The 22,602-nt window shown below is 36.9% G+C and overlaps 3 protein-coding genes across 3 annotated transcripts; 2 read left to right on the top strand and 1 right to left on the bottom strand.

The window, feature by feature from the left end:
* The first annotated feature begins 482 nt into the window (after nt 1-482).
* LOC111798110 (uncharacterized) lies at nt 483-4,053 on the top strand. The gene is made up of 8 exons (XM_023681083.2): nt 483-730; nt 1,056-1,180; nt 1,313-1,350; nt 1,846-1,956; nt 2,037-2,116; nt 2,418-2,454; nt 3,320-3,361; nt 3,722-4,053. Exons 1-8 carry the CDS (start codon nt 596-598, stop codon nt 3,823-3,825), a joined length of 672 nt encoding a protein of 223 aa, XP_023536851.2. The 5' UTR covers nt 483-595; the 3' UTR covers nt 3,826-4,053.
* A 5,580-nt stretch (nt 4,054-9,633) lies between these two features.
* Nucleotides 9,634-10,996, bottom strand: LOC111799249 (UDP-glucuronate 4-epimerase 1). The gene has a single exon (XM_023682722.2). It carries the CDS (start codon nt 10,969-10,971, stop codon nt 9,670-9,672), a length of 1,302 nt encoding a protein of 433 aa, XP_023538490.1. The 5' UTR covers nt 10,972-10,996; the 3' UTR covers nt 9,634-9,669.
* Nucleotides 10,997-17,324: 6,328 nt separating this feature from the next.
* LOC111799312 (protein FLX-like 4) lies at nt 17,325-22,407 on the top strand. The gene is made up of 4 exons (XM_023682825.2): nt 17,325-17,489; nt 19,514-20,081; nt 21,746-21,885; nt 21,978-22,407. Exons 2-4 carry the CDS (start codon nt 19,546-19,548, stop codon nt 22,196-22,198), a joined length of 897 nt encoding a protein of 298 aa, XP_023538593.2. The 5' UTR covers nt 17,325-17,489; nt 19,514-19,545; the 3' UTR covers nt 22,199-22,407.
* Nucleotides 22,408-22,602: the final 195 nt, after the last annotated feature.

The following is a 22,602-nucleotide window of genomic DNA, read 5'->3' as shown; positions in this document are numbered from 1 at the left end:
AGTCAACCTTGAGATTAAGTCAAAGATCAAGAAATTCACCACCGACTTATGCTAATTAGGGGATGTATGCTGACTGACGGTTGTTGAACCATTATCGCAAGGAGTAGGAACGTGATAAACTATTAGAATGCCTTGCAGTAGAATACGTAGACTCGGTGCAAGAAGACCACCTAAGCGAGCTAAAACGAGTATATCTAACTATGATTTAACGAGAGATGACGTCTTGAGATCGTTGAATTCATTTGATTTGTGGATTGTGTAAGTGACGTCGGAAAATGTAGAGGGAGGTGTTCCCAAACTAGTCCCTGTTTAAGGGGTAAGGTCGAGATCTGTGTGGAATGTCGGGTAGAGATGTCCAATTAACCATATAGTTAGACCTCTACGAGTTTAGATGATACAAGAGGTACTAACCGAGCACGACTTTCAATTGACTTTAGACCGCTCGCTCGATAAATAGAATATTAAAAATTTATGAAGTCAAAGAGTTTTCAAGGGAGTTGAATTCGATTACGTGTTTGGAAATTGGAAATCGGTCTCATTGCTTCCCCCAATCGTCTTCTGCAGTCGCCGGAACTGAAAATCGCCGCCTTCGTTTATGGCAGCTGAAGAAGCTCCTTCCTCTTCGACGCCCGTCGACGGCGGCGCTCATCTTCCTCCTCCTCCTTCCACTGACATAGCAGCTTCTGCTTCTTCGGCCATTGATTTTCTCACCCTCTGTCAGCGCCTCAAGGTAACCTTAAACTCTGTCCTTTAAACAATTCATTTTCTTCGCCAAATTGTTTGATGCGTGGTTTCGTCGCCAAAAATGAAACCAGAGATGGCGGAATATGGACAATTAGCTATGTTTCTTGGTCTGTCTTTGAATGAATGTTTGTGTTTAACACTATAACGAGTTTTCTTCGTTTCCATGGCTGCCAAATTTGGATGAAGTTCATTAACAAATTTGGATGCGTTTATAAATCCTTTATAGCTTGGTTTGTGTAATTTCTTTTACACTTCTCGAGTGTTGTTTGATTATGTTGTTTGATTATGTTGTTTGTTTTAATCTGAATTAGACAACGAAAAGAACTGGATGGATTTATGAAAGAGTCAAGGATCCGGAATCCATAGCAGATCATATGTACAGAATGGGAATAATGGCGCTCATCAGTTCCGATATTCCGGGCGTCAATAGAGACAAGTTTGATACTCATAATCTTTTACTTTTCGGCTCTTATGATATGTTTCATTCTTCATTCTTCGTTGCTGTTTTTGGTCTCTTGCAACCTGTGAGTAAAAGGTATTTTGATACTATATTTCTATATATCTTCAGGTGCATAAAAATGGCAAATGTTCATGACATTGCAGAAGGTGAGATATTCTTTCCTGTCCATTCATTGATCATTTTATGTTTCAATGTCATTTGGACTACCAATAGACAGTGATATCATCTGTTGTCTAAGTTGGGTTAGAATGATATAGATATTGCTTACATATTTTACTGAAAAGAACTCGATGTTTTTGGGATCTTTCTTAATTTTGCTTCGAATTCTAATTCTGAAGTTCGATAATTTCCACAAAAGTGTAATACTGAAAGGCTCGATCAATATAGTCCCACGTTGGCTAATTAAGAGGAAGATCATGAGTTTATAAGTAAGGAACATTATCTCCATCGGTATGAGGTCTTTTGGGAAAACCAAAAGCAAAACCATGAGAGCTTATGCTCAAAGTAGACAATATCATACCATTGTGGAGAGTCGTGATTCCTAACGTATACAATCTTGGAATCATATTTATCTTGAAATGTTGGTGGGACTGCTGTTGTTCAATGAACTTTTGTCCATTATTTGTAAATTATTTGAACAGCAATTGTTGGTGACATTACCCCATTTGATGGGGTTTCAAAGTTGGAAAAGAATAGAAGAGAACAAGAAGCACTAGACCACATGTGCAAATTGCTTGGTGGTGGTTCAAGAGGTATGCCATTCAGCCAATCATTTCTTGAGTTTATATTAAAAACTCCAAATCACTCACTTGTTTGTGTGTGAAAATTGCAGCCAAGGAAATCGGTGAACTGTGGATGGAGTATGAGAATACTAGTTCGCCAGAAGCTGAAATTGTGAAGGATCTTGATAAGGTAAAAAGCTAAAATTATCCTTTCAAACAAGCGTCTTACTGAATATGAAAATGGTCAGTCTTCTTATCCTAAATGGATAAACAAGCTAATCCCATAGCTTATAATGGATAAAAAGTGGCTGTTGGGTATGAAGTAAAATATAGTGTCCGACTCGCATGTAAGCATCGTCGAAACGTATTTAACAGTGTGGCCAGGGATTAGTTTTGGTAGGTCTATATGAGAATTATGCTAGCCAGCAAAGAACTCGTTTGATGCGCATCACGGCTGCTAACCTTTATTTATTTGTCATGATTTGCTTCAGGTGGAGATGATTCTTCAAGCTTTAGAATATGAAAATGGTCAGTTTTCTTATCCTGATGTCTACTAACACACATTTTGACTTGTTTCTCAAAAGCAGAATCTTCTTTTATGATATTTATTTGGATAAGTAACAGCGGTTTTGCTGAAGTCTTGAAATCCTATTGACAAGGGTTACATGATTAGATTAACATGATTAGTTTTAAAGCGTGTTTGTGTTAGGGAGAGATTTTCATGCTCTTATAAAAAATGTTTCATTCTACTCCCCAATCGATGTGGGATCTCACAATCCATCCCCCTTCAAGGCCCAGCGTCCTCATTGACATTCGTTCTCTTCTCCAATCGATGTGGGACCCTTCAATCCACCTCCTTCGTGGCCCAACGTCCTTGCTGGCACACCGCCTCGTGTCTACCCCCTTTGGGGTTTAGCCACCTCATTGACACATCGCACAATGTCTGACTTTGATACCATTTGTAACGGCCAAAGCCACCACTAGCAGATATTATCCTCTTTGAGCTTTCCCTTTCAGGTTTCTCCTCAAGGTTTTTAGAACACGTCTTCTAAGGAGAGGTTTCCACACCCTTATAAAGAATGTTTCGTTCTTCTCCCAACCGACGTGGGATCTCACATTTAGGTAAGATCCACATAAGGATGATCTTGTCATTACTTAGGATGATCCACAGAATGTTTCCCTTTCGTTCTTGTCATCGTCTTTCAGATGACACTTCGGTTCAACTTCTTCTTTTTAGCTTCCTACCTGACTGACATATTTCTTGGAATTATTATTTGCCTCAAAACTTTCAATAGATCATTCTATTCTTAAATACCCGTCTTTTGAAACTCTTTTACTGCACTAAGTGCTACATCAAGGTAATCAAAGTTTTTTTTTTGTTATCTGTGTGCAGAGCAAGGGAAGGATTTGGATGAGTTTTTTCAGTCAACTGCAGGTACATTTATTTCTCTTCTTCTGTCTTTTTTATTTGGTGTGTTTACCATTTTTTTTGAAACACGTGTATTGAAGATAAGCAGCTGCGAAGAAAATGAGTTAATACTAAAAGCACTATGTAATAACCCAAGCCCACCGCTAGCAAATATTGTCCTCTTTGAACTTTTCCTTTCAGGCTTACCCTCAAAGTTTTTAAAACGCATCTGCCAAGAAGAGGTTTACACACCCCTATAAAGAATGCTTCGTTCTCTTCCTCAACCGATGTGGGATCTCGCCCACTTTGGCTTTCTTTAATCTATTTCTGGAAACTTCTGAACCACTTTTAATTAGAATACTACTCATTCCACAAATCGTCATGCAGGAAAGTTTAAGACAGAGCTGGGACGAGCTTGGGCGGCTGAAATAGTATCAAGGAGAAGAAAGGATGTTGATAATGGCACTACAGCCAACACTTCAGCGAATTAACATACCAATTCACAGCCACAAATTGAGGTTACATTTGCATGCCTTTTCTGTTCTCATTTATCTTCGTAAGCAAAATTTCGAAAATTACTGTCATTGATGATCATTATATGCAATTTTTTGTTGTTTCCTTAGAACTCAAGGACATAGTTGTAGAACCTACGCCATAGATTCCGTTGTAACTGTACGCAATTTATTGTTGAATGGCAAGAAACCATGTTTACTCCATCATGTCCAACTAGTCAAGAAATATACTCTCGACTTAGGGGTTACAGGTTCAAATTCTCTCATCCTCCCATGCTATGTGGAGGGTAGGGATTAGAAAAATGGCAAGTGAGCCGAAGTCAAGATTGAGATTTTTCCTTGAATAGTACGTGCCTCCATTATGCTTCAAGGATTCTTTCTATGATCCTTGAATCGTTTTTCTAAATTCGATCCTAGAATATAGTTTTCTTTGATCCAAGCTACCTAAACCCAGGTTTCAGATCCACATCATAGACTGGCTCGTAAGTGGTCTAGTTGATCATTTGAAGTCGAGAATTATTTGTTCACGATCGAGCAATACTCTCTTCAAATTTGTTGATTTTGCCTTATTTCTGTTTTCAACTATACCTTATTTTATGTTTTTCTTATATATTGGTGTCTAAACTAACAAATGTTATATTTTTTTGGTCCTTTGAATTTTTATATATTGGTTGTCACAAGAAGTTTATTGTTGTAAACATTGATTATATATATATATAATATTCAATAAGTGATATTGAGGTCAAAGAATACAAACACATGCAACTAATGATCTAGAGACCTATCGTTAAAACCACATAGAGCTGTCCTCCAATCTAGACAAGTTGGATGTTCCTCCGCGGCCAGCTTCTTTGAGGGACGGTGTTAACATAGGAAATTTTTTCCCTTTGAGATAGGGTCGTTAACTCGATCTGAAAAGTTGTTTTCTCGAGGGGTTTGAGCTCTATTAGCTACCCGCATGATCAACGTCCTACCATAGGATGGATTCATATATATATATATATGTATGTATATTATATACATCCAATATATTCTACATTATTCTATTTTTTTCTTGATTTTTTTATTATAAAAAAGGTGTTTTCCACATAGGATTTTAAGTGTTAATTAAATATTTTTTTAGTGTAGAAGAAATTAATAGGATGTAAATTTTTAAATTTTTTTATCATATATTTTAGACCATGAATTTATTGGTAAATGTCACCTTTTCATAACCTAATTTGGATGTGATTTCTCCCTAAGATTTTGATACCTCATTGTCAACAAATGAAACCTTCCCTTATATAATCATTCTCTTGTAGTTTATAATACCATATGTTCTTCAATTTAATCCTATTTCTTATTGTCATTAATATTTTGATCATTATTGAAATGTTGTGAGTTCTTTCCTAATGTATTTGTTTAATTTTTATGCTAGAAGTTTTAATTCAGTCTTGAACTTTGAATCACAATTCAATCAAGCTATGACGACTTTTCATAACTATACTAATTTATTCGAGACACGAAGTATTACTTAAAACAAGGTTTGGTACATATGCGAAAAGTAAGATAGTTAGAGTTTGTAACAGCAACCCGTTTGACTTTTCCTTTATGATTCTCTTCAAGGTTTTTATAACACGCCTGTTGGGGGAGGTTTCCACACTCTTATATAAGGGTGTTTCGTTCTCCTCCCCAACCGATGTGGGATCTCACAATTCACCCCTCTTCGAGGCCTAACGTCCTTGTTGGCACTCGTTCCCTTTTCCAATCGATGTGGGACCCTCCAAATCCACCTCTCTTCGGGGTCTAGCGTCCTTGCTGGCATACTGCCTTGTGTCCACCTCCTCTTCGAGGCTAAGCCTTCTCGCTGGCACATTGTTCCGGGTCTAATCTGATACCACTTGTAACAACCCAAGCCCACCGCTAACAAATATTGTTTTCTTTGGGTTTTCTCTTTCGGGCTTCCCCTCAAGGTTTTTAAAAATGTGTATGCTAGGGAGAGGTTTACACACCCTTATAAAAGGTGTTTCGCTCGCCTCCCCAATCGATATGGGATCTGACACCGTTGGTATTAGAGCCCAATTTTAGAGTTTTGTAGATGGTTTATATCGTAAACTCTAGTAAGCCTCCATGGTTATGCACTGAAACCCTAGTCATTACACGAGAATGACAAGTAAGGTTGTGAGAACAAGTATGAGATAAATACTTTCGCTTTAATCTGTTTTGAGTCAGGAAATGGGACCCAAAAAAACCATGAACTAATTGTGTTTTTCTAATAAAGTTCTTCGTGTTAATTTGATTTGTTTTAAATCTCTATCTTCTAAAGTCTTTTAAAAGGACACTTTCAACACGTTTGTACCTGTTCGTGTCTCTTTTTCATTTCTATACATTACAAAAATCATTTTTAAGTAACGTTTTCGATCGGTATAATAATTCGCTTATGGTTGGTTATAAGATATTAGTCAATTTCTTTATTCAACTCGAGAGAGTGCTCAACTTCAACCTTTCATTTAATAATATTTTTGAAAAATAAAATCACAAACTAAAAAGTCAAAAGGAGACTTTTCAGATGAGAATGAAATTAAAATAGTTAATTACAAATTCTATCTATGAAGAGATAAATAACCAATATTAAATTAGAATAATTTAATTCATTCTATTATTATTTTTTAACCTTTTTTTCTTTTTTCTCCACGTTATATTAATTAATTAATACATTTTTGCCCCTTTTTAGTCTTAATGAAACTTAATTTCAATTTTTTTTAGATAAATAGTTAATAAAGAAAATTGTGACATCCGAGTAAATGGGGATCTGAATGAAAAACAATTATGAAGATAAGATGATTAAAAAAGATTTAAAAGAATAGAAAGTTAATATTTATATTAATACGTGCATCTTTCTTTTCGGTGGCTCAATCATAGGATTTTCATGGTTAAACATGTTTTGCCTGGAGCAATTCTATATTGGGTGACCCGACAATTCTATATTGAGAAAATTCTATATTGGGTGACCTCATGTGTGAATCAGGGGAGAGGAAGGACTGTGAATCAGGTTCTAAGATGCCTGTGAATCAGGGTAGAGGAAGAATGAAGTTCTAAGATGCCTGTGAATCAGGGTAGAGGAAGGCCTGTGAATCAGGGTCTAAGATGCCTGTGAATTAGGGTAGAGGAAGGCCTATAAATCAGGGCCTAAGATGCCTCTGAATCAGGGTAGAGGAAGGCCTATGAATCAGGACCTAAGATGCCCCTGAATCAGGGTAGAGGAAGGACGGATTCTAAGATGCCTGTGAATCAGGGTAGAGGGTAGAGGAAGGACTGTGAATCCATTTAAATCAGGGTAGAGGAAGGACTCTGAATCAGGGTAGAGGAAGGAAGGACCTTGAATCCTGAATCAGGGTAGAGGAAGGACTGTGAATCCATTTCCACCCCTAACCATAACTCATCTGCTGATTCTTCAACATCAGTCAGTTCGGACCTCTACTTAGTTTTACCCAAGCTTCATCCTGGTCATGGATAGATCACCCAGGTTCGGGTGCATAAGTAGTGAGAATTGCCCCATGAAGACTCGCTTTCGCTACGACTCTGGTGGGTTCCCTTAACCAAGCCACTGCCTTTGAGTCGTCGGCTCATTCTTCAACAAGCACGCGGTCAGAGTCCTAGTCTCCTCCCACTGCTTGGAGTGAATCAAGGTAGAGAAAGAGGGTAGAGAAAGGACTCATGTTGGTCTGTGAAGACCGTTTTCACTTTTGAAAAAAAGTAGATAATGCGACATGTGGCATCGTGATGGTCCGTGAAGATAGTCTTCACTCTTTGAAATGAGAAGCAGATAATGTGACATGTCACATAGGGAATACACGACAATATTTTTCAATTTCAACACGATCTCCACTCAGGTTTGACAAACATTAAAAAAAACAAAAGAAATTGTAATTTAAAATATTTAAATCGAGAAAAAAAAAACCAAAAAAATCAACGAGAACACGTCACGTTTGAAAATATAAATAAATAAAAAAGTGGGGCCCACACTAATTTATACAAACCGGCCAATCACGTTGCCGGTGACAAATTTGTTCTATTTATAATTTTCAAAACGCCATAAGCATTTCAGCGATTTTTTTTTTTTGAAAAAAAAATACAAAAAATTGAAAAATGAAAAAAAAAAAAAAAAACACTCATTATAAAAAAACAACAGCATAATGTTTATCCCATTTTCGTCAACTTCATCAACCAATAAAAATATGCCACGTGTTATTTCTGTAATAGTTCTTACAAAAGTGTCGGTGGGTGTAAATGTGTGATCTTTTTTTAATATAAAAAAAAAAGTTTAATTAAAATTCTAATCTTATTTATTTAATCATTATCTTTTTATAAAATTAAACACTTACCATTTTAAATGATATGAAATAATTTATATTTTATGTTTAAATTATTAAAAAATTCACTCTTCTTCTTACACTCTCCTGACCAAAAACACGTCATTGCTTGATCTCTAATCTTGTTGTGTCGGTCTCCGTTTTGAGCATAAATTCTCATGACTTTACTCTTAACTTTTTCAAAATGTCTCATCAATGAACCAACGTGGAACTCACTCTCAACAATCTTTAACATAGGCTTTGTATTAGATATGATGTCCCTCACTTATATACCAACGATTCTCAACACTGTCGTCATACGACACAGATTTAGTTACCATTTTTTAAGTTTAGAAGATAATAATTATAATAAAAAATTATTATTTAATGAGCTTTCCACAATGTATGACTGAGTCAAGGATTTTTTTTTTTTTTTTTAAAATCAAAATGATTATTTATTGAGTTTTGCTTTTTTTAAAGAAAAAGAAAATTGAATAATTTCAAATTAAATAAAAGGATAATTATGAGAATATTGAAACCTTTTATGACAAAGCAATCTTGATAGTTACTACTTTAAAAGGGAAATTGATGCATTTCTATTAAATTTTATAATTATTTTTTACTATTTATTTCAATTAAATATTGGAATATAACTAAATAAATGTTTTACCGTTAACTTTTATTTTTATTAAAAATTAAAATTTGAATAAATAATTTAAATATGGCGTACCAACCCAATCTAAAAAAAATTTATGGTCGAGTTGAATTGAGTTTATTATTTTGAGAATTGAGTATAAAAAATTTCTTAACCCGACCCAACTTTAACTCGAGAATAGTACTCCTACCTCAAATAAGACAAAAATGAAAATTATTAATTTAATTTCAATTAAGGTGTTAAAAATTAAGAGTTGGGAGAAAATTATATTTTTTTTAAAAATAATAATAATAATAATAAAAAAAAAAACAACAAATTACCAGGGTGTCGGCAAAGGAAACAAAATGTCGGAGCGTGTGGGGACCACTGAGCCAGCTGGAGAAAGAACACCGGATGTGACTGGTTAAAATTTCTTTCCCCACCCGAAAATCCAACGGCTACCGTACGACTTTGCTTTAACGAAAACAAAAAGTGGGTCCCACTCTCCACCGTATCTTACGGTTCTCCGTCCTCTCACCAAAAAAATAAAAAAAACAAAATACTGTCCGGTCCAATTTTAGCTCCCACGCTCACTTGCCACGCGTACATTACACGCTCCAAAATTAAATTTTTTTTAAAAAGTTACTATTATCAAATTGAAGAGATTTCTTTTCCTTTACACAAAAAGAAAGAAAATTACAAAAAAAAAAAAAAAAAAAAAAAGAGAGAATAAGAGAGCGAAGAATATTCTTTTTTTCGTCTTTTTCCAATTAAAAAAAAAAAAAAACCCCATTTTTTCTTTTTTCCCTCCATAAAAAAAACTTATATTAAAAAGAAAAGATTTTTTATAAAAAAAATTTAATTTACAGGTTTGCCATGATTATAGCCATAATAAGACAAATACCATTTAACGAACTTCTTCAACCCGGTCTGCAAATCGGTCGTCGGTTTATACCCGAGCTGACTCCGAGCCGAACTAATATTCGCATGAGTAAACGGAACGTCGCCGTTTCCAGGCATCTCCACCACTTTCTTCTTCGCCTTCACCTTCAAATGCTTCTCCAATATACTCACCAATGTCGGCACCGTCACCGGCGACGTATTCCCCAAGTTAAATATTCTGTACGGCGCCGCCCCTTTTTTCTTCCCACCCGAACCGGTGCTTTTCCCCGATGTATCCAACGAACCCAAACACCCCTTTACAATATCATCAATGTACGTAAAATCCCTCGCCAAATCAACCCGGTTCTTCCCCCGATAAACCGTAATCGGTTTTCCTTGCAATATATTCCTCGTAAATGAAAAATACGCCATGTCGGGCCGTCCCCATGGACCGTAAACCGTGAAGAATCTCAACCCGGTTATTGACAAACCGTAGATATGATTATACGTATGTGTAATTTCCTCCCCGGCTTTCTTTGTTGCTGCGTAGAGACTAGCGGGTTGGTCGGTCCGGTCCGATTCAGAAAACGGGACTTTCTCATTAAGCCCATAAACCGAACTCGATGAAGCCCAAACCACAGCCGGTTGTGGGTTCGCCGATTTACAAACCTCGAGGAGATTAACCAAACCGGCGATGTTACTCCGAACATACGAATTGGGATTCTCCATCGCGTAACGGACTCCGGCTTGAGCCGCGAGGTGCATAACGTGAGTGAAAACGACGACGTCGAAGAGCTTTTGAAGTAAAACGACGTCGTTTAAATCGCCTTCCACAACGAAAATTCCATGGTTGGAGAGGAGAGATTTCCGGGCTTTTTTCAACGACGGGTCGTAATAGGAATTGAAATTGTCGAGACCGACAACGCCGTCGCCGCGTTTTTTCAAGGCGAGGGAGACATGGGTACCGACGAAACCGGCGGCGCCGGTGACAAGGACAGAAAGGGAAGAAGGAGGATGAGGAAGGGCGGAGTTACGGAGTTGTTTTTCCCATTGGATTCCGCCCCAAGAGGCGGTTAAGTAGCGGCTGCCGGAGTCGACGAATGACTGGAAACTTAAATAGGAGGCGGTTAAAGCGATTAAGAAGAGGGCCCAGAGGAAGAGGGTGCTTGTGGAGGAGAAGCAGCGGTGGAAATGGCGGTTCATCGGGTGGTGGTTGCGGTGGTCGATCTTGAATTTTCCGGGGGTGGAAGGGAAAGGGTCGTCTTCTAAGGAGGGCATTTTGGGAATTTGGGTGTGTTTTTGTTTTATTTGGTTGGGGCAGAGAGAGATAGGGGAATGATATATAGGATGGGTTTTAACGTGAAGGCGCGTAAAACAAAACTGCCAGCTCGGATGGAATTTTTTTTTTTAATTAAAAATTAATAATAATTAAATAAATTTTAGTTTCTTTCCTTTTAGAGACCAAAATTTTGTTCCGGAAGGGATGGAATTCAACAAATTATGACTTTTTTTTTTTTTTTTTAATATTATTTTCGAATAAAAAAAGCAATTTTTCGTTTTTATTTACTTATTTAATTTTATGCTTATTTTAAAAAGCTAAAATTTTAAAAATAAAATAATTATGACGTAGTTTTGATGTAATTCAAAATGTACCAATAATATGATATTTCTAAGATAAAATATATATATATATATATATATATTATATATATATTAGATTGGATATTGATATATGTTGGATGATGAAAGTCCTACCTCGGCTAATTTAGGGAATGATCATGTGTTTATAATGTAGACAATATCATAGTAGACAATATCACGAGAGCTTATACTCAAAGTAGACAATATCATGAAAGAAAAATTATGGAAAGTAATTTAAAACAGGTTGGGAGTCGATTCCCATTCCAAAATGATTGAGATTTTTTTTTTTTTTAATTATGTGAGGCTTGCAAGTTTATACTCTCATTAATTGATCGTAACGACCTACTTTCAAAATTCGGAATTTAAATTTGGTACTTATGTGCTTCGATATTCTTCTGCTATATGATCTTATCACGTTATTTACTACTCATTTTTAAGAGTTATCAAGAGTGGAGATTATCCTTACAGACTAACATAGGTCTTTCAATATGTTTTGTCACCTCACATAGAATTGCTCTGAGTAAAGTACCATTAGTTTTTTTAGTTTTTATAATTGAATCACCGAAAAAGAAGGTGCACCTTGTTGGTATAGGTAGCGACTTTCGATTTTTTTAAAGTCTTTCTTAGTCATCTATTTTCGTAATCGCTCTCATTCGAGCGTGGTTTCAGTTCATTCATGCACCCCCTCACTCCGACATCACATCGATTATGATTCAAACTACATAAACCCACCTAATATATATATATATATATATATATATATATATTTATTGTCTTTTTAGATTTTAACGGTTGTATTTTTATCTATTTTTGAATTTGTAAGAAAAAAAAAATTGTGTTTTATGAATTTTTACACGTTTATAAATATTTTTTTAATTCAATATGTAGATCGTGGAAAATATTTGAACTTTCAACTCGTTTTTGTAAAAGTACATGTCATAAACAATTCAGTTATACCGACTCATAATAATTAAAAAAAAATTAAAAAAACACAAATTATTTTATTTTTAAAATGTACCGTTGTAAATAATGATTGAATTAAAATAGAGATGTTTAAAGTAATTAAGGTAATGATTATGATAATAAAAAACTATACTTTATTTTATTTATATTTTATAAGTTCAACTATTTTAAAAGGCGAAATTGAAACATTGACTTTTAAAATAATAATTTATTTAAAATATAAATAATTATTGTTACATTTTAATTTAATATATTTTATATTAAATTACAATTAATATGACGTCAGTCACATGGAATTTTGTCCATTTTGGAAAAGGCTGGTTGAGGGGTAAATTTGTAAATATGTAAATTAAAAAAAATATTTTTTATTTTATTTTTGGGAAATTCCGGGATGGGCATTTAAAGTAGTGCTTGAAAAGGACACTAACATGCGCGCCGTTCCCATTGGCTGTTTTATTACAAAAGAAAATTAATTAATTAAAAAAGAAAATAGATATTACCGGTAACCGGAAGAGGCGGGCGCAAGTGAACGAGAAGTTGTAAGAGTTGACCGGATGGGACTAAATTTGGAACAGCCTAGTACTTACCGGTAGCCGGTGGAATTGGTGATTTATTTATTTATTTTTAATTTTTTTCTCTCTGTATTTTCTTTTTTAATCGCTATTTTTAGAATTCAATTGTTAATTCAGTCGATTTTAGTGTTTTTAATTGAATTTTAATTTTAAATAAATAATTAATTCAAACATGTCCGAACGCACCTCTCTAAAATCTTATAGAACTAAAATATAAAACATTCACACGTCACAACACAACACTATTACAATCAATTACAAACATTCTTAATTTTCGTAATAATCTTAAAATTAGGGTAGTGCTGGTTGAGTGTACCCCTATTTTCGAGTTGACACGACCAAAATAATGACAACTCACGAACCGACTTGATTTTTTAGTTTTACAAAAATTCAACACAACTTAAACAGAAAAAATTAACCGATTTATATTATACTTATTAGAAGAAAATCCCACATTGACTAATTTAGGGAATGATCGTGAGTTTATAATCAAGGAATATTATCTCTATCAGTGTGAGGTATTATGGAGAAGCCCAAAGCAAAGCTTTGAAAGCTTACACTTAAAGGGGACAATATTGTACCATTGTGAAAAGTCGTGGTATCAGAGTCATTTGACATTTTTTTTGTTAGGTAACTCGACCAATCCTAAATAGGTCAACCTACAACAACCCAACCCTATTCTACCTCTAAGAAAATTAAGAATATTTAACATTTGTTTGTACAGGAAGTTAGTGATATGTTATAACTTGTAAATGTGTAATATTTTAATTTTATGAGATTTTAATTATTCAAGTCAACTCGAAAATAGAGAGTCGGGTTATGAGCTCTTCAAATTACTCCGATCACCAATCCAACCAACCTGAAATTTTGAGTTGGTCTGAAATTGAAAGCATGATTAAGTATCCCTGTTTAGAATGCTATGCTAGGTCCGTGTTGATGATTTGTTCATGCGTGTGATGTTAATGGGAGTTATATGGGGACGATCAGGGGTTTGTCTACTAGCCTCTGATTGTGAGCTCGACTTGACTGTCAACGGTTCGAATAATCATTTTAGAACTGGCTATGATGTTCATACTTGTACTCTGTGGGACTATTAGGAAGGTTTGACAGATAACTTTCTCTTAGTGAACCTGTCAAGAATAGCAAGGGTTTGCAACTGTATATTGAGAGTTGGTTGGACTAGACGTGATCTTGTTCGGATGAGAGCGAGGGACCACATAGGTAGATGAGAACTTGACAGTAGAAGGTCACTACCTTCCTTGTGAGACGAGGATTATGGGTTGGAACTGACGAACGATTATATGAGATACCTTAAGAACATCAGATGAACTCCAAGGGCGGGAGGTCCAAACAAGACTAAGAAATGAAAATTTGATAGCTTCCACTAACTATCTTAAATTGAGCTCAGATGGAATGAATAAACCTATGGTGTAGCCTAGGAAGAATCTATACTTGGGAACGAACTCTTATGTATGAATAAGACACAAAACGAACAAACGAAATGAATGTCATAAGATTTAAGAACAAACTAAGAACCACCGACCTGGGTTACTGGCTATAGAGATTTGGACTAGACCTTATGGATGTTTTTGTCGTATTTTGGAAAGTGGTGCGTCAATAAAGGTCTTGTCCATCATCGAAAGTGTGTCATTTTATCCCTACGTACTTTAACCACGATTTTTATCCGAACTTCTTTGATGGACAAGACCATGGTTAAAGGAGTTTCGTTAGCTCATGGTCTTCTTCAAGAAGTTTGACCACTGAAACCACTGTGAGTCGAGCATTTGGGAGCTAAATTGCATGGGAGTCGTGCACAGAAGAAATGGTTGGGTCGAGCGATATGAAGTTTGACGTTCATCTTTAGCTTGGGGAACTCTGCCCATGCACGACATGTGAGGCGCGATAGGAACAACGAACCTTCACATTAATATGAAATTTATCCGTCTCACACTATTTTAGACGATTCCTCTTCTATGGAGCACATTGCTAGTTTAATAGAGCTTTACCAACCATTTTCACTATGACTACACCTTCGAGGCTCATATAGACACCTTCGAGGATTATAACTTCTTTGTTCGACATCTGAGGATTATGTTGACTTGGTTAAGTCAAGATAAGAGCATGACTCTAATACCACTGAGAAGAACAACAAATCTCGGTTCATTTTGAGCCTGAGCTCTCATGACTTAGTTTTTAGCTTTCCGAAAAAGGCCTCGTACCGATGAAGTAGTATCCTTACTTGTATACCAAAGATCTTCCTCTTAATTAATTAATGTGGGACTCCAACCAGGCGGGCTAGGCACACTAAAAGATGGTGCATGAGAAAATGAGTCGTGGACCGTTGAGGCTTAGACCTTTCGTAGGACCTACACAAAAGATGAGAAGGGACTGATGACTCAAATCTACTCCTCCATGGCCGCACAACACCAGATCGCTCCCATCCTCGACCAACTGTTCAGTTGCTATCTGAAAAAATAGAAAAAGAAAAAAAAGCAACTAGAGTGAGTATAAAATACTTGATAAGTAGTCTACTTGAAGATTGTCGATATCCTAGTTAGGTACCACGATTCTAAACTTGAGGATCATGAGGGTTCGTGTTTGTAATACTTGGAAGGTTCATGCTTGTAATTTTTGCAGTTTCACACTTGTGTACTTGAGAGTTCGTGGTTGTAAATTTACTTGACCTACATGTGCCTATGTCGAGATCATATGTACCTATGTGGTCCCTTACCCCACTCAAGGTGGGTTTATGGGTCATGGGTACTTAATAGAAGGCTCATGTCTATTTCCATACACAATACGTAGCCTGATCACACGTACTCATGTGGCCCCTCATCTCGCTCAAGGTGAATTTGCAGAGTACGAGTCCCAATAAGAGTTCCACGTCCATTTCTATACTCAATACATGACCTCAATCATAATCATATGTACCCATGTGGCTCCTCACCCTAATATAAGAAGGAATCATGAATGTCACCTTACCCATTGGTGCCGAGCATCTCACCTCGAATTGAGGTGAGGACCAGAGTGTCATGACATACCAAAAAAATTTGAGAGGTGGGTTTGGCTTGAATTTAGGTATAGTAAACTAGGCATTGATTAATTTTGTGGTGTGGTTCTTAGCTAATTTCTCTTAGAGGCAACTTAACGACACTCAGTAAGTAACTCTGCTATTGGGGTCGAAAAATGCATACACAAGTAATCATAGTGAGATTTATCATTTCAAAACAATATTTCATGGCCTTGAACTCTAGTCTACCGTCAGGGCAAAAATTAGATGTGTAGTACTTCTCTACACACAACCCACATATGCGTACATGGACCCACTAGGCGGGCATATACATGCCCCTTGGGTAGCCTTTCAGCTAACGTATGTTCACGTTATTGGAGTCACAGAGGAAAAAGGAGCCCAAATAATATCATAACGTATATAGATATCGTAATGTACACATCCGTACTCGTCATAACAAGGGAGTATCCCGATGCACGTGAACATACAAGTTGTATAAGGTCCCCATACCTTAAAGTTATGAAATGTATTTATAATGCAAGTTATGTCTTCGCTCATTTCATACCTAACATTAACGTCTCATGCTCTGCTAAAATGAGGAATCTAACTCTTAAAAGAAAACGTCATCTTTAATATAAATGTTGAAAACATTTAAAGAGTCTTCTAACTCTGGAAAACACTACTCAATCTTACGTATTTCAAAAAAAATACTGGAATTAAAAAATAACACAAATCTAAAATATCTAAAATAAAATAATTTAAAATGATGAAATGCAAAACAACCAATTCTAACTTAAAGACTAGGAATTTAAATATGCCTCTATCCTATGCACGTGCGACAGTCTCTACTCGCGATGCCACCGTCATCCGTTCATGGAAGCCTTGCCTTTACCTGAAAAATGATATGACACACACCCTAAGTATTTCGAAGAATACTCAGTAAGTGACCCCACTATAGGAGTCATGCTAAATGCAATCACATGCAATCATGCTCGAGGGACCTATGTCTATCTCATTTCATACTAGGAGTGACCTCCAGTTCGGACTACTATGGATGTGTAGTGCTTCCCTCTACACGACCCACACGTGCGAGTGTGGATCCCCCAGGCGGATCGCACACTCCCTGGATCCTCTCTGGTCAAGGTAGTTGTATGTAGCAACATCCGAGGTCAACAAAACTCCTGGTGTCATACTCTCCATGATCACCGTGATCATCATAGTGTGCGCGTGTGCACTCCGAAAGTATTAACCCCAATTGATCTTGGACTTGGTCAATCCTCAATTTCAACCATAAAAGTTTAAATTTTTTTCTAATTGAGAGCATAGATTTCAAACAAATATTATTTAATGTGTTAATATTATAAATATAATGGAAAACTAATGAAAAATAAAATAGCATTATTGTCAAATTGGATACAAATATTTATGACCAAATTTAACCGAACAATGAACATGAATGAAACCAAATTGATGAATAAAAAAAGCCCTAACAGTAAGTTATATCTTCCCAATTTCCTCTGTTCATCTTCCTCCCGGTGGATATCATCTTTCTGCTTTTTGTGGCTCTTCCATCGTCTCAATTTGCAATTTCAGGCCAAGAAGATTAACTGGTTCGTCTCAAATTTTCTTGTTCTTTAGAGTTTCTTTTTTGCGTATTTGATCATCCATGGTTCTTAAATTGCTGGCGATAACTGCGTTGTATCGGGATTTATAGTTGTATGACATCGGGTTTCTTTATTCTCGCGTCCCATGTTGTTGGTCTCGCTTTTACAGCTTATCGACTTCTCCAGAGCCTCTGGTAGTGGTAGACTGGTAGCACAATCGATTGCTTTGGGGCTTGCTAGTTTCTTCGTTCATGTTATTTTGATTGCGATATCGAGTATACGTTTACATTATGGTAATTTGGGCAAGTGAAAAAAGTAAAGGGTGTTTTGGAGGATTGTTGGGAGGGAGTCCCACATTGGCTAATTTAGGGAATGATCACGAGTTTATAAGTAAGGAATACATCTCCATTGGTATGAGATCTTTTGGGGAAGCCCGAAGCAAACCCATGAGAGCTTATGCTCAAAGTGGACAATATCATACCATCATGGAGGGTTGTGATTCCTAACAAGATAAATATTGTAGAGTTAGGCTGTTTTGTAATGTGATAGTAAAGGTGCGGTTAAGCTTTGGATACTTTGGGTATCGAAGGAATTACTTACATTTATATCGTTAAGAGGTTTATCTGATCGCGTGAGCATATTGGTATTAGTTTTTCTTGTTGACATGAATTTGGATATTATGTGGTTTCTCAGTTGAAGCAGTCATTATTTGGATATGAGTAAGCAGGCTTTACTGTCTTAGGTAAGTATTTCCATTTCCTTGAGAAAAAAAAGGTATTTAACCTGTTTTGGATGAAAGCTCCACATATCCAATTCATTTTCTGTGACAATCCTCTTTTGTTTTTTTTAATACTTGTCATCTTTAGAGCTCGAGCGACTTTTTGTGAATGGTGTCGGGGGAAGATGGGAGTTCTTTCTTCTCAATTGGTTAAGTGGGAGTTGTTCTCTAAAATTTGTGAGGAGGATGGTATCTGTATATTGAGAGTTTTTCTTCTCAAAACTTGGGTCTCTTAACCCAATGGTTGAGATATTTTTCCTCCGAGAATGACGCTCCGGGGCATACTAACATAGCTCATAGTTTTGACTGTTGGCTGGAAAATACTCTTTGATATGTTTTTTTAAGTGGATGGTTGGGTTGGTAGTAGTTCTTTTTCATCATTTTAACCTCACCTTAGCGAGTGGTTGGATTGGTCATAGTTCTCTTCAGTCGTTTTAACCTCAGCTTTACTCTCGCTAATGCAATAAACGATCTTCTCCCATTATTTCCTTACTCTACTCTTCCTCTGAGTAGTCTGTCTTTTAATTTCATCTCAAAAGAGCCCTTCGTTGAAAGGGAGTTATATGAGTTGACTTCTTTCTTAGTTTCGTACCCCATGGAATTTACACGTTGCCCTTCATCGAGAAATTTTCATCATTCCTTTTCTCTATAAATAGTCTTTTGAGAATTTAGATCATATTTTGTTTGAGTTGTTCCTTTTTAGGAGGATTGTTGGATCGAGTTACTTGAGGTGGCCGCGAACTAGAGTGAATCTTTTGGAAGAAGTTTTCTTAACTCTCTTTCAGAACAAGGGAAAGTTTATTTAGAAACCAGGATTGTTGGCGGTCTTTTGGAATGTCGAGTAAAGATAAGAGTTTCTAAGGGTGTCGAAGGGTATTACAACGTTACTTGAACAAGATCTCGAACAGGTTGTACAACTGTGTCCTTGAATTCTAAAGGTGTTTAGGGGTATTGAGAAATTGTTTGAGGTTTGAATCTGTAATGTCTCTTTTTTGGCCATACATATTCTTTTTAATATTTTTTCGGCTCCATCGTGCGTTCGGAATTTGGACTATTCCTTCGTCTGGTTGAATCTAGGATTTGTTTATTTGTCTTTACACTTGAATTTAAGAAACAAGTTTCTTGTCGTTGCAATCATGTTTGATTTATTTATAAATTTCTGTCCATAAGTTCACATTCTGTTTTTTGTATGTTTTTTTAGTTCAAGTATCTAGCTGTATATAAAAGTGTGTATATTCTTTTGAGTCTGCAGCGTTTGACAACTGCGTCGGACGAAAATCATAAATGTCCACAAGAGGAACACTTCAACCGCTATACAATGGACGTCCTGTTAAGGCTACAGGGTTGATGCGGCATGGTCAGTTTCCTGGATCAGATTCTGCTGGGGGTCACAAGTCTCTTGAATTATTAGAGGATAAATTAGACGTTCAGACATCCGACATAGAAAAACTTGCAAGGGAAAATCGTAAATTGGCAGCCGCTCATGTCACGTTGAGGCAAGAGCTTGTGGCTGCTGAGAAGGAAATACAAAATGCACGAGCACATATCCGAAGTATTCAGACCGAAAGTGATATTCAGATGAGAGTACTGTTGGATAAGATTGCGAAAATGGAAGCAAATATTGAAGCTGGAGAGGGGCTGAAGAAGGACTTGCAACAGGCACACAAGGAGGCTCAAGCCTTGGTCAAAGACAAACAAGAATTGGCCTTCCAAATTCAACAAGAAACTCAGGAGTTGCATAAAACAGGGTCTGATGTTAATAATCTTCCCAATTTACATGCTGAGCTTGAGGATTTGAGGAAAGAACACCAAAGGTTAAGGTGAGTTTTCGTTCGACTTTTGCTGCGTTTCTTGTACAATGTTTCTGAATTTCAGCATTTATTATAGAACTATGTAGCTGAAACTTAGAATTATGAGGCGAAATAGATTATTGTAACGGCCTAGATCCACCGCTAGCAGATATTGTCCTCTTTGGCCTTTCCCTTTCGGGCTTTCCCTCAAGGCTTTAAAACGCGTCTGCTAGGGGAAGGTTTCCTCACCCTTATAAATGGTGGTTTGTTCTCCTCCCCAACCAATGTGGGACATCACAATCCACCCCCCTTCGGGGCCCAGTGTCCTCGCTGGCACACCGCCTCATGTCTACCCCCCTTCGGGGAACAGCGAGAAGGCTAGCACATTGTCCGGTGTCTGGCTCTGATACCATTTGTAACGGCCCAGATCCACCTCTAGCAGATATTGTCCTCTTTGGGCTTTCCCTTTCGGGCTTCCCCTCAAGGCTTTAAAACGCGTCTGCTAGGGGAAGGTTTCCACACCCTTATAAATGGTGGTTTGTTCTCCTCCCCAACCAATGTGGGACATCACAATTATGCACCGATCATTTACTTCTTTCCATGATCGATTTATTCTTGAGACCTTTTTTCGCCATTTGTCTCCAGTTCTCCAGCTATATGAATGACAAAAGGCCAAGAACAGTGTTCCTTGGCCCAAGGCAGTACCTTCTCCTGTCACCCCTTTTGAACCTTGAAACAACCCTACCCCTCCTATCATTTCATTCTTATATAGGGAAATTTGATACCCATACATTTCCAACCATCTCTATCGACCTCGTTGTGAGTTTCAGCCTTCCTCCTTCCCACCATTATCCATTTTGGTCATTTCTGTTCCTCGTACAGGAGGGGCGCGAGATTGTAAATATTGGACCATATCAACTTTTATATGTCCTCGGATAAATAAGCTCATTGGCTTAGGCTTGTGAAATGATTGAAAACGTCCATCTCTAAATTCTCTAATTTTAATTCAGATGTAGATGGCTTAGGTTTGTGTGAAGTGGTCAAGAGACGACTTGAAATTGTAACGACCCAGATCCACCGCTAGCAGATATTGTCCTCTTTGGGCTTTTCCTTTCGGGCTTCCCCTCAAGGCTTTAAAACGCGTCTGCTAGGGGAAGATTTCCACACCCTTATAAATGGTGGTTTGTTCTCCTCCCCAACCAATGTGAGACATCAAAGAAATACTTGGGTCGTCTTGTAGTTCATCGAGCGAGGGTCAAGTATTAAGGCTTATGGCAATGCTCTCCTTTTCTCCATTATGCCTAACCTTCATTCATGCTAGCTAGATAAGCCTCTATCATTATAGTCTTTAAAAATGGACCCCATTGCTATGGTAATCAATTCAAAATTTCTTTGCTACAAACTTAGAAAGTCCTTCCCTAAATATGCCTTGCTTTATAAAACGATAGTTGGGATTAGATAGTTAGAGTAAGTCTCTTGGTAATGCTGCGTAAGAGTCGAGATTATCTGCTGTGTTCCTTCGGACATACTAGGTTATTATTGTCACTTGTCGATTGACAGCATAACGGTGCAATGTGAACCGTGGCAACATTACTTCTCTCTTTCTTGAAACGCATTATAAATATCCGAGTCCTGATATGAATGTTAACTTCACATCATTGATTCCTTTTTATATTCATCGATTCGGTATGCAGAGTCACGTTTGAGCACGAAAAAGGTATGAACGTAGAACAAGTAGAGCAAATGAAAGCAACAGAAATGAATCTGATTGCCTTGGCAAGGGAAGTAGAGAGGTTGCGAGCCGAGGTTTTGAATGTGGAGAAAAGGGCTTATGGTACATTTCTTTTCACATATGCATACACATCATTGTCTTTCCTTCTTTGGATATCTTATGTCACTTGCAATGAAACTATCCTGCTTCTGTAGCACCAAGTGCATACGGTGGTGCGTACGTGAATTTGGACCCTTCGTACCCACCTCGTACCGGTGCCAATGGCTATGTTGATATGTACGGAAGGCCATACATTGCAATGGCTTCTGTGGCTCCAGGAGACAGTCAAATCCCTCGCCCCGTTGACAATGGCCCGGTCACCACTGGAACGGTTGCGGGCGTGGCTGCCCCTATCGACAGCATTGCTCGGAGATAAGTGTGTGAGAAGCCATGATTTCTACTTCTTTGTTATGATTAACTGCAATATTTTGTTTGTTGAAAGTATAGTTGAGATGTTTAGTTCAAAGTTTGTCCCTGTAACATGTTCAGTATTATGCATGGCAAGCCTTGATGTAATTTTTGTCAAGGTACGGTTCTTACTCGTTCGGTTTCTATTTAACAAGTGAAATTACGGTTTATATTAAAGAGTTCAACTTCTACACTATCTCTCGCACGCGAGGACGTTGAAGCATGTGGGCAATGAGTTTGTGTAAGATTGAATCATGTACCTTTTAACTTTTTTTTAAAAAAGTTTAAAAATATATTTACTTTAACCGTATGCTTAAAAAAATATCTATAAAATTTTAAAAATAGCATTAACACCGTTTTCCTTTATAAAAA

This window comes from Cucurbita pepo, chromosome 7, assembly GCF_057944985.1.
Source record: "Cucurbita pepo subsp. pepo isolate OVF chromosome 7, ASM5794498v1, whole genome shotgun sequence".
NCBI classification, from domain to species: Eukaryota; Viridiplantae; Streptophyta; class Magnoliopsida; order Cucurbitales; family Cucurbitaceae; genus Cucurbita; species Cucurbita pepo.
Note: the sequence above shows the minus strand (reverse complement) of the source record. Positions and strands in the feature narration are given on the sequence as shown.